The sequence below is a fragment of the Brachyistius frenatus genome, unplaced genomic scaffold (genome assembly GCF_029030835.1).
Source record: "Brachyistius frenatus isolate BFR_SWC_R1_liver_20210118 unplaced genomic scaffold, ASM2903083v1 Contig_68, whole genome shotgun sequence".
Classification (NCBI taxonomy): domain Eukaryota; kingdom Metazoa; phylum Chordata; class Actinopteri; family Embiotocidae; genus Brachyistius; species Brachyistius frenatus.
The window spans coordinates 2047873-2062686 of NW_027210667.1; the positions used below are offsets into that span (position 1 = coordinate 2047873).

The 14814-nt window shown below is 41.1% G+C and overlaps 1 protein-coding gene across 4 annotated transcripts in view; it reads right to left on the bottom strand.

Moving 5' to 3' along the window:
* Positions 1 to 14814, bottom strand: part of robo1 (roundabout, axon guidance receptor, homolog 1 (Drosophila)) — a 213729-nt gene that overhangs the window by 137169 nt on the left and 61746 nt on the right. For 2 of the 4 annotated variants that reach the window (XM_069707322.1, XM_069707317.1), the window contains exon 3: positions 1566 to 1655. The exons of the other annotated variants lie outside the window; for them this stretch is intronic. In XM_069707322.1, coding sequence (XP_069563423.1) covers positions 1566 to 1655 — 90 coding nt within the window. The remainder of the gene's footprint in view (positions 1 to 1565; positions 1656 to 14814) is intronic. 4 annotated transcript variants of the gene reach the window in all.

Genomic DNA, 14814 nt, shown 5'->3' on the forward strand with positions numbered 1-14814 from the left:
TCCTCACGTTCCGTCCGGCGAGTCACGCTCCTTGAAAATGGATTCTTTGGCAGCCGCCCACTTTGTTCTATCAGGGGCAGGCGGAGGTATTAGAGCACATTAGTCTAATTTCCAATTCACTGACTGAGCCAGATCGATTTCCTTCATTTTCATGCACAGATGGGATTAAATGGCCAGATTAAACATGAACTCCTGGCACTGTCCACCAGGCAGATTTATCTCTCTAAAGTTGAACACAAATGCAGTGAGGCAGATATGACATGATTTTACGCTTTAAACCAAAGCCTGCAAAGTTGTTTAAAAACCAACAACTAATATGATAACTCAGATTAAATTGAAACATGCCTGTACTAATGGACGTTTGGGTTTAAATGTATGAATTGTCTTGGCATTACTGATGAAGGTCGCAGCATGATGCTCATGATAATTGTACAGTTATTTTCTGAATCTCAAACAAAATAAAATTTTGAGCTGCCAACCTACCGCACAGAGTGATGCAGCTACCTCATAAAGGTTTTGGCAGTTCATTTGGATTTCCTTTTTCGTTTCTAGTGTTCCTGAAGCTGTGTGAGGTCCAGTAAATCACCTAGTGAGGTAGGTCTCCTCGCTGCGACTGCACACTGTGAACACTTTTCCATTCACTCTGGGGAAAGAGCCCCAAAAAAACAGCAACCAGAACACATGCGTCATCAGTAATTTTCTCCAGACCTGACTCCTTTGTGAGTGAGTTAGTCCCTCAGGTGAGGACCCCATTTCCGGCTCTTCATTTCCCCACAGAGCTCTGTTGTCTGTGGAGATACCGGCTACAACAAATGAGTGTTATTTTTGTGCCTCATTTTCCCACAATTCTCCTCTTTCAAAACACAAAACTGAGAAACTTTGGCAACAGCCACAACATGGAGATCATGAAGCAAATACTCCACATTTGCCATTAATACACACGTAAAAGGTGGTGTCACACACTAATATTTATTATTTCAAAAGACTTCACAGCTTCTGATTGAAAAATCTAAACAACTAGTCTCCTTGAATGTATTTTGTAATCCCGTCGACTGCTATTCTTAATAAGGGTTTATATAAATTAGATTTGCTGTGGCAGACAACACAAGCTTTCTGATTTCATATAAAAAAAATTATCCTGAAGATTTAAAGAAATGTATATTTATATCCTGTGATAGGGAACGAGTTTGATCTACTGTTCATCTCTTCATTGTGGATCAATTTAACAGTGGCACGCGTATGAAATGTATAAAAATACTCTGTTTGCAACTAAAATGTCCATAACGATGAATATGCAAACATATTTGTTATTTCAAACATTTATGCCTGGGCACAGGATGTTTCCTACTTTACTAAAAAGCCCTCATCTACTTAAGCTGTACATGAGACCATAATTGACCTCAACACGTGATGTCAAAAAAATCAGATTGAAGGTGAGCACAGTGAGACACTTTCTCCCCTCAGCACACGAATGTGAACACAGCCTTCTAGTGTCAAACACTTAAATGAAGTCACAAAGAAATGTAAGGAGTGTGTAAGCATCATGGGAAATGAAGCAGCAGTACCTGTGTAGCCCAAAGAGTTGTCATCCTCACGCTCGGAGGTAGGAGCTGGTGTTGCCCCTTCGCTGGCAGCATCCTGAGCGACTCCCGTCTCTGTCAACAATAACACCACAGGGACTGAGAAACTAGAAGCATTCAGCCTGCTTTCCACACCTACGGTCCAAACCTCCTGCCCTCTGCATCCTTGACACAGGAAGACAGCAAACACGCTGAGAAGCGCCGGGGTCCATCCTCGTGAACTCCGGCGGAGGAGTCCAAACACCCACATCACAGTAAACAACCAAACAATCCGATGTATGTGCCTTGGACGAGTCAAAGGATAGTTTTGGAAGTGTCAAGCAGTCAATGGGTATAGATCCATCAAATTGGTGTGTTGATGCAATCTTCAGTTTTTCTCTGGGCTCAGCAGGAGGTCGCTCTGCTGTCCTGTGTTGGGCTTGAATACGATTGTGTGGGAGTAAAGCAGAGTCATCTCGACCATATCAATAGCGATAAGTAGCTGCACCCCTAAAAGAGCACATGGGCAGGACAGAGGAGGGAGGGCCGGGTCACCCACTCTGCATGATTGACAGCGCCACTCTGTATGCACACACACACACTGGACACACAGTCCTGATGCAAATACAATGATGCCCCATTAATTGCTAATCAGTTCCTTTTGATTCGGGCTCGTCTTTGTGCTTGTGTCTTCTTTGGAGTGACAGGTTGAGTGTGTGCGACAGGCGGCGTGAGGGCGGGGCAGTTGGCGGGGGAGGAGAGAAAAAGAAAGGCCAAGAGGGCCGGGGTGTATATCGCTTATAGGGGAGACAGGAGGCCAACTGTGTCCTTATGATGACTCTTGGTGAAATAAATCAGACTCAGCCATGCCCATTCTCTTTGTATGTCACTGACAGGGGGTTAATTTGGGCCGGGCGGCTGGGGTGGGGAGAAGAGGAATCTTAATTATCCAGCCCCTTTAGCTGAGTGAGTTGCAGTCTGTCGGAAGTATCTGTTTCCTCAATGAGATCTGGCATCACTTCAGATAAATAGCGGACGGGTAGACAGAATCGTTCATTGGAGAGTACTTTAGATCAGCAGAGTGTGAAGCAGAAGGTGACCCATCATTTAATCTGTCCCTCCCACCAATAGAAAATTGACAGTAAGATTTATCCAGACATTTAGTGTCGACCTGAAATCACAATTTACAACAGCACTGAACACATGAATAAATGTATACACAAAGAAGACATTGGAAATGCAGCGATCATGCCGTCTGACTGTGCCTGTAGTGTTGCAATTAATGTGACAGTAAAAGGGCTTCACGCTGAGCCAAACTTATTATCTGACACAGCAGCATTTGACTGACCACACTACAGGACAGCAGAGGCTCTGAGTCGCATAGAAACCCCCCATGTTGGTTACTCAAAATCATGCACATGAATGACGTGTGGTGATACACAGGACACATGAGATGATCATGTGCCTGACATGAAGCAACAAAGACATCAACAGCAGACCGGATGTTCTGTCTGACACTCATAGCATGACACCAGCCCGACACACATGTTCAGTATGTAGTGATTTCACTTGTTTCCAACCAACCAGCTGTAACCGACAGTGACGTCACTCATTTGTTTTTTCATGGCCGTTATGAAGCCTGAAGTTCAGATATTGGCCGGCGGCAGTTTGCTAGTTCGGAGGAGTTTGGAGTCAGAAGTGACCATATTTGGGCGAGCTGGGGAGGAGCGAGTTGTGGATCTGACTCGATCTGATTTCACCCCCCGACGCTACTATGTCCCTCCCACAGATAGCCGCAAACTGACTTCACCACGGGCCTGTCAATCAAACAGACACTCCCCCAAAAACATGTTGGTTTTTTTTAGGCTTATTTTCTAATTAATTATGGAATTATTTTCAGATGGACCGACAGAAAACTAACAGGACTTCAGCTAACAACATCAAAATAACTAGTGAAAAAAATGTATTGACTTTGAATTTTATGAGACTAGTTGAATGGGAGTCTATGGAGGCGGAGGCTTTTTGGAGCCAACCTCTAGCAGCCCTCGGTGGTATTGCAGTTTAAGGCACTTCTGCTCCTGCATCATTTTTCAGACCTGGAAGCTATGTCCACTTCTATATACAGTCTATGGTTTATTCAGACAAAAAAAAGCATTTTGGCACTGACGGCAATCATAGACTGGAACAAGTACCTAAATACAAATATTTTTTTTATTCCTGCAAACAGTGTACATACTACCACTAACAACCACGTACAACAAATACTCCTGTGTTAAGATAATAGTCTAATACACTGACTGACTGAACATAGCCCACTTAAAAAAAAACTACAACAGCAATATGATGCAGAAATATTTAAGGCTATAAATTGAGCATGAAAGTTTCTTGACACTGGAAATGAATAATAATAACCTGAACTTGCCACTATTCTGATAATATATTCTGACATATTTGTGTTGCTTCCACCTTTTGTGAGACTTTTTTTTTTTTTGTATCTACTCCAATGAGTGTTTAAATGATTTTTGTTTTTATCTTGAGTGGAAGCAGAATTTTCGCAAACCTTGAAGAAACCGTTAATCATATGAAACATTAGACATTTCCAGAATCTTTAGACAATGACAACTTATTATCTATTATCTATTCCAGAGCTTTCAACCACATCCCTTTTTTCATCTGTGGATGACGTTTGGTCAGTTTTCATGGAGGCAGCCTTCACCTACTGTGATGTGACTGACAACTCATAAAAAATATAGTAAATGGCCTTTGAGTTATGATCATTTTGTCAACGCATTAATAAATTGTTGAGTCCTCATCAAAACTAACATTTTATTAAAACAAATATTACTATGAAGTTAAAATTCCTGACAAAAAGGATTTGATCTGTTGTGCCCTCAAGCTTTGTCTGCTGTGTGACCTTTATGTCTTCATGTGGAGTCTTCCTCTGTCTGATTCTCTGGGTGGTCCACAGTCAGAGGTCCAATTTAGAGACCACTTCAGAGTTCATTAACAGGTGGCGTACCCAGCTGCCCGTGGGACATCAGGATAGAACCAGGACTTCAATGTTCCCTTACTATTCTCTTTTAGCCTTCACACTGCAGCCAACACCAGATCCCCTGCTGGCTAATTAATGTGGCACATGTGCAGATAACTGACTACTTTCCGAAAAATACAAAGGCAGGCCTGCCCCGCCTTGCCCCCCTTCCTTAATATTCCTACGGTCCCCAGACTCCAGGTCGTGGCCCCCCGAGTCCTCCCAAAACATTAGAGCGTGCCCTTTTTTCTCTGTCATGGACTGATTCACAGGGCGCCATGCAGGCTTTTGGCTCTGTTTTCATTCTGTTTTCATAAATCACGAGGTCGACTCTAACCCATATTAGACTTGAATGTTTGTTTGCAAAACTGCGGTTATGTGGACCCAAACAGCACCTTAGCCCCCCTACGACCTGACATGACAAAAACCTAATGTTCAACTCATTTCCCTTGTCTTTAAAGTTGTTGAGTTTGACAAATGCTGGGAGCTCTCAATAGATGAGAATAAAGAAGCTGGGGAGGGTAGCTGTTGTCTCATTGTTATGTTGTCAAGTATTGGCAGCAGCTCTCCGGCCCTAGCAGCCTGTGGAAGTGATGGATGGGCTAAAATGATGAGTTTGGGGAGTTTGGACTCTGGGGCTTGTTAACAGGACTGACTGATTATTTGCTGTAGGACAAGTTCCTTCACAAAGGCGCATCAGAGAGGCAGCATCTTTCCGAAAAAGATCCCAAGCAGTTTCAATTATTAAATTGGTTTCTTGGAAAATTTTCCCCGCTAACATGTTTACTTTTTGTCTGATGACAGAAAGAAAATATGAACAAGAATGGTAATTATGAGGCACAGCCAACATGATGTAATTCCTCTTATTTGTCGCTTTTATCCTCAAAGCTGAACATTCAAATGAGGTCTTTGTTCCTGAGAATCAAACGCACATCACCATTTTAGGAGTATCTTCATGTTTTTAGCTGGATTCAATAGTCTTCACCATTTTTAAAGACAGACAAAGGAAGAAAAAGTGCTAAAAGGCTCTTTCAAAAAGCCTCTTTCAGCAGAAGCTAGTCTGTCTGCTACACCTGTCTCCTCAGCGACATTACACTCATTTCCATTTTGATTACACTTTTCTTGTTTTCTGCATGACTAATTGAGTTTTAATCAGGCCTTGAGACAGTACACCGTGAACACAAACTGCTAGAGACCAAAAAAAGTACAAAGTCAAAGTGGAGAAGATGTTTATGTCTGAAACTCTTAAAATAACTAAATCTTGAGCCTTTAGAGCTGCACTCGCCTTTCAGATTGAAATAATCTGTATGTGAGTATGTAAAATGTGTTTCTGTCTGTAAAAAACAACAACAACTCAATTATCAATAAGTAATGCTAGCATATGGAGGCATCTTCTGACTAGTTGTTGTTGTGATAAGAAGAAAGACCAGTGGCGGAAAGTTATTACACACCATAACTGTATTGATGTCGCTCTCATGTCAATCGCATGTATTTTAAGTAAGTAGCCCGGGTTAGCAGACAGTTAGCTTCACACAAAGACAGCAATATCTGCCCACTATTGCTCTCTAATTTAACAGTGATTTTCAGAACTCCACCGATAGCCGAGAGGTAGTGCATAATTTACAGTCAAGTGACAAATTGTCATTTTTACACAATGGTTTTCGTAGAGATGAAACAAATGAGATATAAGGAGGGCGCCACACTAGAGGATAATTGGGCCGATTTTGGGTCCGATTCACCCCTCCTGACAATTGCTGACGCGATTCAGATCCAAATGGTCCTGAGGTGGAGAGGTTTATGGTCATAATCCTAATATTACCGACCGACAAGACTTCTCTATTTCGAATCATAAAAATGTTTTTGATATTTAGGACCTGGAAATCTCGAGTGTGAAAGGAACAACGAGGGAATACTGAGCAGAGACCTGAAAAAGCCAATGAGAGCAAGCTGACGGGGAAGCACAGAGCATGGTGTTATTAATATGGAACAACATCTCTGTGTCAGTGGAAGGTCAGAGAATGTATAAAAAATGACTACATTTCCAATGAGCACAGGTTTCACTCTCCTCTCCACCCATGTACAAGTATATTCATTTGTAAATTTAAGAGGTGCTGGTAGGCAGATTATATTACCTTTGTAAAGAGCCAGACTATTTCCCCATCATTTTGTTGAGCTAAAACAACACGCCTGCAAACCTTAAAGACATCGAAATTTGATCAGTTTTCTCATCTAACAAAAGTAAGTGTATTTCACAAAAATGGCAAACTACTGTTTAAAGGCAAGAAAAAGCTAGATTCACAGTTTAAAAAGCCAAGTCACAAATCACAAGCTTGTACAACAGCTGTCGTGAGAAATGAAAGCAAATGACTTCCACTCATACACACTTGGCATGAGCTCTGCAGACCGAATGGCTCTCAGCATTCATCATGTATGAAACTACCGCCATAAACATTGTAAAGTACATTAATAGCTAATTAATAATACCTTAAACTCCAAACATGAAATCACTGCTTGGCCAGAGTTGTGTACTTTTTTATGAATCCCACAAGAAGAAAAAAAATTACATAATGATTTATATCTTTACTGTATATATAATTCTGGTCACACTGCCAAGCTCTGCGCACACACAGGCTATAAAAAAAAAAGTCATTTTTATGTTTGCATGATAGTTTCCTATACCCTCATCTATTACTGTACAATTTATGAACCAGTTAAAACATAAAGACTGGCCTATTAGTACGTCATAAGTACGTTGTATAAGTATGACGTCCATACTGGACAATTCCAGACTCATTTTATGTGTTTTTCCGTAATTCATGTGTGTTTTACTGAACAGAATCATGAAAAGATGATAAAGAAAGGGAGGATTTGATTATGTCCAAGACTCACTTTTAAATTATCACACTGCTATTACATTTTCAACAGCTAGTCAAAATGCTGGCCATGATGACAGCAACAAACTGCTATAACTAGGATTATATTAGGCCCCGTGGGTGAACGTCGATGAAAAGCAAATGTTCAGCGAATGTTAACATCAACTTAGTTTGCAGATATTTTCCACAAAGCCCTCTGATGTTTTTAACAGTCACAGCTTCGTTGCTCCAGCTGGAGGAAACATCAGAGCAATGACAAACAGATAACTATTTGGATTTGACATGCCAGATTGTGAGTGAATGGATGCACACAGGCTAATGCTGTTGACAGCTACACTGCAGTTGTGTGTATTGTATCTTGTCACACGCTCGGTCTCGTTGGTTACAAAACCAACAGTAAATACATGTACGTCAATCCTCAGAGCTGGAATGTGACTCATCTCTGAATGCCTGATTCGGTTGATTGTTGTTAGTGCAAAATGTCAAAGAAGAAATATGTGCTAATTCCTTTACTGACTGACTTGCTTGGAGGGCATCAGCAGCCAACCACAAAAAGAAAAACAGAGACAGCTCCAGGACAAATAGTAGTGATTGGCTTGAAGGGTGTTAAATATTACATGGTCATTTGACTGAACTGTGCATTCTCCGAGTGCCAAGCAGAGTCACAGCGAGTTAGTTGTTCTGCCACAGCTGCTTTCAGGGCAGGTTTATCCCTGGTAAGCATGTTAAATTGAAGGAAGGAGCTTTGTGAAACACTTTCTCTGGATATCTTATTTCCACACCTTCACATTACGTAACTCCTCTCTTGAAACTTTGCATCTAAGGTTTGTTCAACAACACGAAAGTCAAATCAGTTCAAAGCCGATGAGGAGTCTGAACTTGCTCTGAAATCCCGGCGGAGCTGAGGCAAGCATACACTCCAAGCTGCCAAAAGCCCAGACGTCCATCTCTGTGACAGCGGAAGAGTTTTTCTAGCCAGAAAGAGACAAGACTGGAGGACAGAGAGAGATGGAGTAAGAGGCTTCTTTTAGGTGAGAGAAATAAGATCTTTCAAGATTTGAAAGTGCTGTAAACCAAGGTGAACAGCGTCTGAATGCTTGTTATGTATTCGTCTGTTCTGCCGTCTGTAGTTGGAGGTCATGACTCCGAAGAGGCTCATCAACATCCACTGCACCACAGACGACAGACGAGTGCCCTTCTTCTCACAGTAATATCTGCTTCTTGCAACTGCACTCTACTCGAACACCAGGAGATTTCTCTGCATGTGGGGGTGATTTGCATGAGTAATGACAGTTACAGCTTGTCATATATCTTTTAAACAATTCATCATCCTTTTTTCACCACCCTAAAGTAGTCTACAAAAACGACAGGAGATAAAAAGCAATCTATAAGAGAAACTTGAGGCTTATGTCTCCAGCAAATGAGTTCAGACGGTAGTGGAGCAGATAATTTAGACCTCATTTCAAGGCTGCGGCAAATTAATGGCAAGCTACACAATGATGCTACCTTTCCCTGCACTTTGATTCGCTTAATCAGGCACACGTGCTCGAAAAACAAACACACACACACACACACACACACACACACACACACACACACACACACACACACACACACACACACACACACACACACACACACACACACACACACACACACACACACACACACACACACACACACACACACACACACAAATTCAAGGAGAGAAAGAGCCCTCAAACTCAATTCACATATGTTTTTGGTATAATCTCTGAAAAATTCCATCAATATGTTAATGTGAACAATTCTTTCCCCAAACCTAGAGACCAAAAAAGCAAGCCCTCTAATCTGTCATCCCTCCCAGCTACATTTTCTGGAGCTGCTCCGTTGACGAAGTCGAGGCTTTGAAAGGCACAAGGAAAATTTCTGCAGTTTTCACATTTCAATGAGATCTGGTTTCAATTAGAAGATGTGACCATAATGCTTGACATGTGACTCCAAGACTTTGTTGTGTATCTAACATGTAACCATCTTGATTAGCATGTCAAATTGGTGACTAAAATTCAAAGACTTAAAGGTTGTTTATCATTCCCATTTCACCTGTGCCCTCCGTGCCTGGTAAATGCCCTCAGGCTGCTTGTGCCGTTAACGTGAGTCAAGGGGAATTCTGTAACTTTTTAATTAAAGATCCAAAGAGAAGAAAAGATCCACCGGTGATGTATAACCTTGTCAGCCTTTGATGTTATGACACCCGGCTTTCAGTTTACACTTAACACACCAATAATATCTCTTTCTTCTCTCAAGCTGTGTTATGGACAAAACAAATGAGCAAATGCATTTTGGTTTGACGATCTTTTGCTGAATTGCTCCACTGACATGCAATTATTTCTTCACATTACGCCTTTTCCTGACCTATACTTTAAAAAAAACAAAAAAAACAATAGACAATAGAGCAGCTGGTGGGAAAAAATTATACTTGCAGTGTATATATTGGAATTTTTTTTTCCTCCAGGCTCTTTGTATGTATTTTTTGGAGAGGGCTCAAGTATCTCTATGTATATTTAACACATGTCCAACTTGTATGCGTGCAATATACAGCATAAAGAATTTGATGATTGAATAAAAGCAGGGGCAACCAAACTACTGGAAAAAATACACCAATGAAAACATTGATAGTTAAAAAAAGAAGCAAGACAATATGAGGTAGGAATTTTGTACATTGAAGCTATGTTTACATCACACAGGCTCTGCTCTAAATTTAATCCACATAGATGTGACTATTGTTATGACAGGCACTTTTATGCACCTAAATGAACTATACAGCCACACCAGCACCTTTGTGACACTACACTTTCTTACATGTACTTTGAGGTGCAAATCCTTTTGCACGTAGCAGTTTCGTAATAACTTCAAGGTAATGATTCTGTTCATTTTTCTGTGGCTGCACGTGTCACAGTTCAGTCAACATCTGATCTGAAGTCAAGCAAACTGAACAAACAGCAGGCACTATCTCGCTCTCCCAGCCACTCGCTGCCTCTGTCTACACAAACACTCTCATTCCACCACGGACTGGTGCTTGTCAGGGAGAAACATGTGTATGCTAATTTACTGGAGCACGCACTAACCATTCACAGTCCAATGACAGAGTGCCGATAAACCAATTTATGCTCTCAATATGTCTACTTGTGATTAGAAAAGATCAAAATGAGGCCCTGAGAAGATGTGTGGTGAGGATGCTGCAGGCATGCAGACAGTTTCTCAACACTCCTGAAACTAACAATCTCCGTGGACAGCCGGATCGATACTGCCGGCTTCAGTAGCAGAGGCTGTGTCAGGATCTCTCTGTTTTTGTTCACAGATTTGTAAAATAGTTGGTGATACCACAAGGGAACTGTAAAGATGATCCAAATGTGCAGGTTAACATGAAAAATCTCATTTTTGTTTGTTGTTGAAGTTCCATGAGTTTAGAGCTGGGAACACAAGCCTGTGGTATGGCTTTGATTTTGGTCTACGTTACACTGGATCAAGAAACCCAGGCACTTGTCAAGTGTGTTAAACAGTCTTGGACATTTGTGATGTCATTTTTAGTCCAGAAAACCCAGAGATTAGTGTTTCAAACAACCACTAAGTCACTAGAAAAGAAAGTAGGAGACATCACTGGGAAGCCAGCTCAGATTAAACCCATTCGTGGTCCTGACTGTAGTTACAAAAAGGCCTTGGGCATTGTCACAATAATCGTGTTGTGCCATAAGAAAGACAAATTATGTGTTAAAACGTATAGAGATGAAATTCATTAGGTTGTCAAATGAAACGGAGGCCAAGGATGAAGGAAATGTAGTGTCTCTCACCTAAGGCAAGTTTTGAGTAAGAATTCTTATGGATGAAGGCTGGATCAAGATTTATAACGTGTGAACTCACTGTCTGCCTTCTCTGACCCGTTAAGTCGTACATTTCCCAATGGAATCCAAAGAAACACTCGTAAAGCCATCAAGTAAAATTCTTTAAAAATGTCCAGAGGATTTCAGACAAAGATATCAACAACTCACGCCCCACAAGTAAGAAAATAACTAATATTGAGCAACATATGGCTGCTGACAATTTGACCTCAAATACACCTTTAAAAAATATCCTTCCATGAAATTCTTCAAACTGGCACCTCATTAAATCAAAGCTAGTCCCCACCTGATATCCTGCCACGGGGGTGTTCAGATGACGACATAATTATAGGCTGTAAAACAATTCATGATATTTTATTACACATTCGGCATTAATCATTTCAGTACAAAATCCCGTCAGACGGATTTACGCAGTTAGATCTCAATGATATATTTATCTAAACATATCTATTAACCTCTTCCTTTATATGTCTTTTAATATCATCATCATCATCAATATCGGGTAATATAACATCTGGCTTGTAAATGAAGTGTCTAATGCAAGTGAATATATGGAAATGGTTGGATATCAGCTACAATTTATATGGAAATTACATCAAGACTGGCCTCATATGGAGTTTTGTTTGTTGTCTTGCTTCACCCTAAATATCACGGTCCCCAGAAAGACAGGGAAATTCAACATTGTCTTTGATGAACTTTAAGAAAAGCTAATAGTCATTGTTAAATATTCCCTGCAAGAGGCTTCTCAGACATTGTTTCTGATGGTTTTTCTCTGGCTATAAAGCTGCGGTGTCACATGACACATGGGAGTGCCGAGGCACCCTGGGGCCAGAGGCTGTGAGAAAGCACATCGTAAATCCAGAAAAGGCAAGAAATGCAACAAAGGACAAAGTGCAACTCTCCACACCTCCTGTCAAGGCACACAGCCCTCCCTTCTGTCACCCCTTCACCACACAAAATCAGCCAAATTTATTAGTGGCAGGTGACTTTCTGCATTGCAGATAGATTACAGTGATGTGCTACAGGCAGTGTATTACATTACCATCTGCTAGTGTTAAGCTACACATAAAAAAAACCACGTTTTTATTCCAAAGAAAGAAACTAGGCTTTCTGTCCTTGAATGTTGAGAATGTAAAAGGTGGTTTCACACAATAATCTAACTGTCTGGGATTTTTTTTTTTTTTTTCATGATTGCATGTAAATCATGAAAGACACCAACAACACTTTTGTTACATTCAAGAGGGCTACAGAGGGAGAAAGGACTCGCATGGTGTCAGACATCTGGTGGTAATATGTCCAATAGTGCCTTCATGTGGTTTGGGACTATTTCTGTTCTCTTTCACTTCCATCCAACTATATCCTAAGTCTGTAAAACATACAGCAAAGTTTTAATGTTACTCACTGTGAGAGGAACAGAAATTCGATGGCCGAATTATATAATGTATGCTAGTCATCATTAAACCCCCCGAGGTCTTTTTGAAATAAAGAAACAAAAATACTATCCAGTATAAGAATACCGATCTTGTCTTGTTCCAGATTTCCAATTAGCAAAGTAATAAGAGAGGTTCATTTTCGTTTTTATGGTGTGGGGATCCTCTGCCAGTTTCATTAGTGCCAATTAGTGTCACTGCCACAGCGGGACTCTCACTAACAGGTTGGGGGTGATTCTCTATTGTTACATTCTTCACACTGCACAAAAAGTCGGTAATATATTGCTATCTTGGCCTCACAGAGTCCAGAGATGATATTACACCAAGACATCAATATTTGATTTATCCAGTAATGTAGAATCATTAAAAATGCTGGAAGCATAAAAGCTAAATGCTTGATGGAAATGAAATAACTGCAGGTATATGAGATATTACTACATACGGTGATAATGAAGTTCAATACAACAACAGGGATTTAACCTACACTCAGCCTTGGATTCGGTTTTCCGTCTGTGATGCCGCTTGAGAAAAATCTCCTTTTTGTCTGTGTTGTGAAAACACATGGCTTGAATGTCTCCATATAGATGCAAAACACGAGCCCACAGTTACCCAGCGTCTGAGGAATGGTTTTCCATCATGACAGTGCTGATGCTGTGAGACAGAGCTGGGGATTGTTGCGAGGAAATGATGTGTGTGAATGCTGCGTCAGCGACGAAGGGATGCTGATGCACAGACCCTCTCCCGCCGCGGACGACCAACCACTTTCACAGCTGGATTGGGCTCACACTGGTGCGTGTCTGCCTCTCTGGCAGCCACACAGACAGCAGAAATGGAATAGTTATTTGGTGGGAGGAAATAAATTGTTGTCCATTCAGTGTTGTTTGAAGAGGTTCTACAAAAAAACAAAATCAGTCAAATGAAATGAAAATTTTTCTTTACGGCTAGATGCTAAGTTCTGATGCTAATGGGTTTTTAAAAGAAACGTGTGTATAATTGCTGTATGTTGACATCTTAAACCCTATGTGAACACCAGCACCAAAGCCCATTACTGCCAGTGTAGCTCATAAACCTCCAAGTTGGTCAAAAAGGCAACCTAAATGTATTCGAGACAGGCATAACCAGAGAGTGGCTTGAGAGTACATTTGTGCTGCTCACCGGAGGTGTGAGGCCTCTCCTATAATTACCACTTCATCAGTGAAGGGAAAACAGAGGCCACAGCACATTTTAGTCTGGGACGGAAAACAGTTTGTCCTGTCTTTGCTGTGGTTGCACAGTAGACTTTGCTGCTGTATTGGACAGACAGACTGCCTGTCTACTATATGTGTATTTATGTCTCAGTATGTATTGTAAAAAACCAAAGGTAAGGGTGTCTCATCAGCAAAAATGATAATGAAAGAGTCGACACGTGATACTTTTAAAATTGAACTCATTCTGTCAAACGTGAATATTTGATGTGTTTGCAGAAATCTGCAGTCTCCGGTATTTCTCTTAAACAATAGCAGGAAGTGACCCCTTAATTAACTTTAAGATTACTTTTTGCACCACCAGGAGGGCAAACACATAGCGTCTGCCCTCATTTTAAAATCCGTTCCCCTTGATTCACCCCCATTTGAACTTTTTCCCTGTTTTCTTCATCGTTTTTCTCTTTTGTTTTCTATTTCTATGCACTGCAGACCTTAACGCTGTTGTTCTGGTGAGGGAGTAGTTATAACTATGTTCGTCCTCACCGTATATGGTATTAGCAGCCTTCCTATCAATTTCGAATGAAAAGCTTTACCAAGTAGGTATAACATCACTAAAGATTCACATTCTCCTGCACACATTTGGTTCCTTAAGAGTGGACAACCACCCAGAATTACCAGCATCACCAAACAGGAGGGTGTGGTGAAGAAAGCCCAGCAGAGGCGGTTCTTCTCAGAAAAAAGCCAGACCCAATCCACACACACACACACACACACACACACACACACACACACACACACACACACACACACACACACACACACACACACACACACACACACACACACACACACACACACA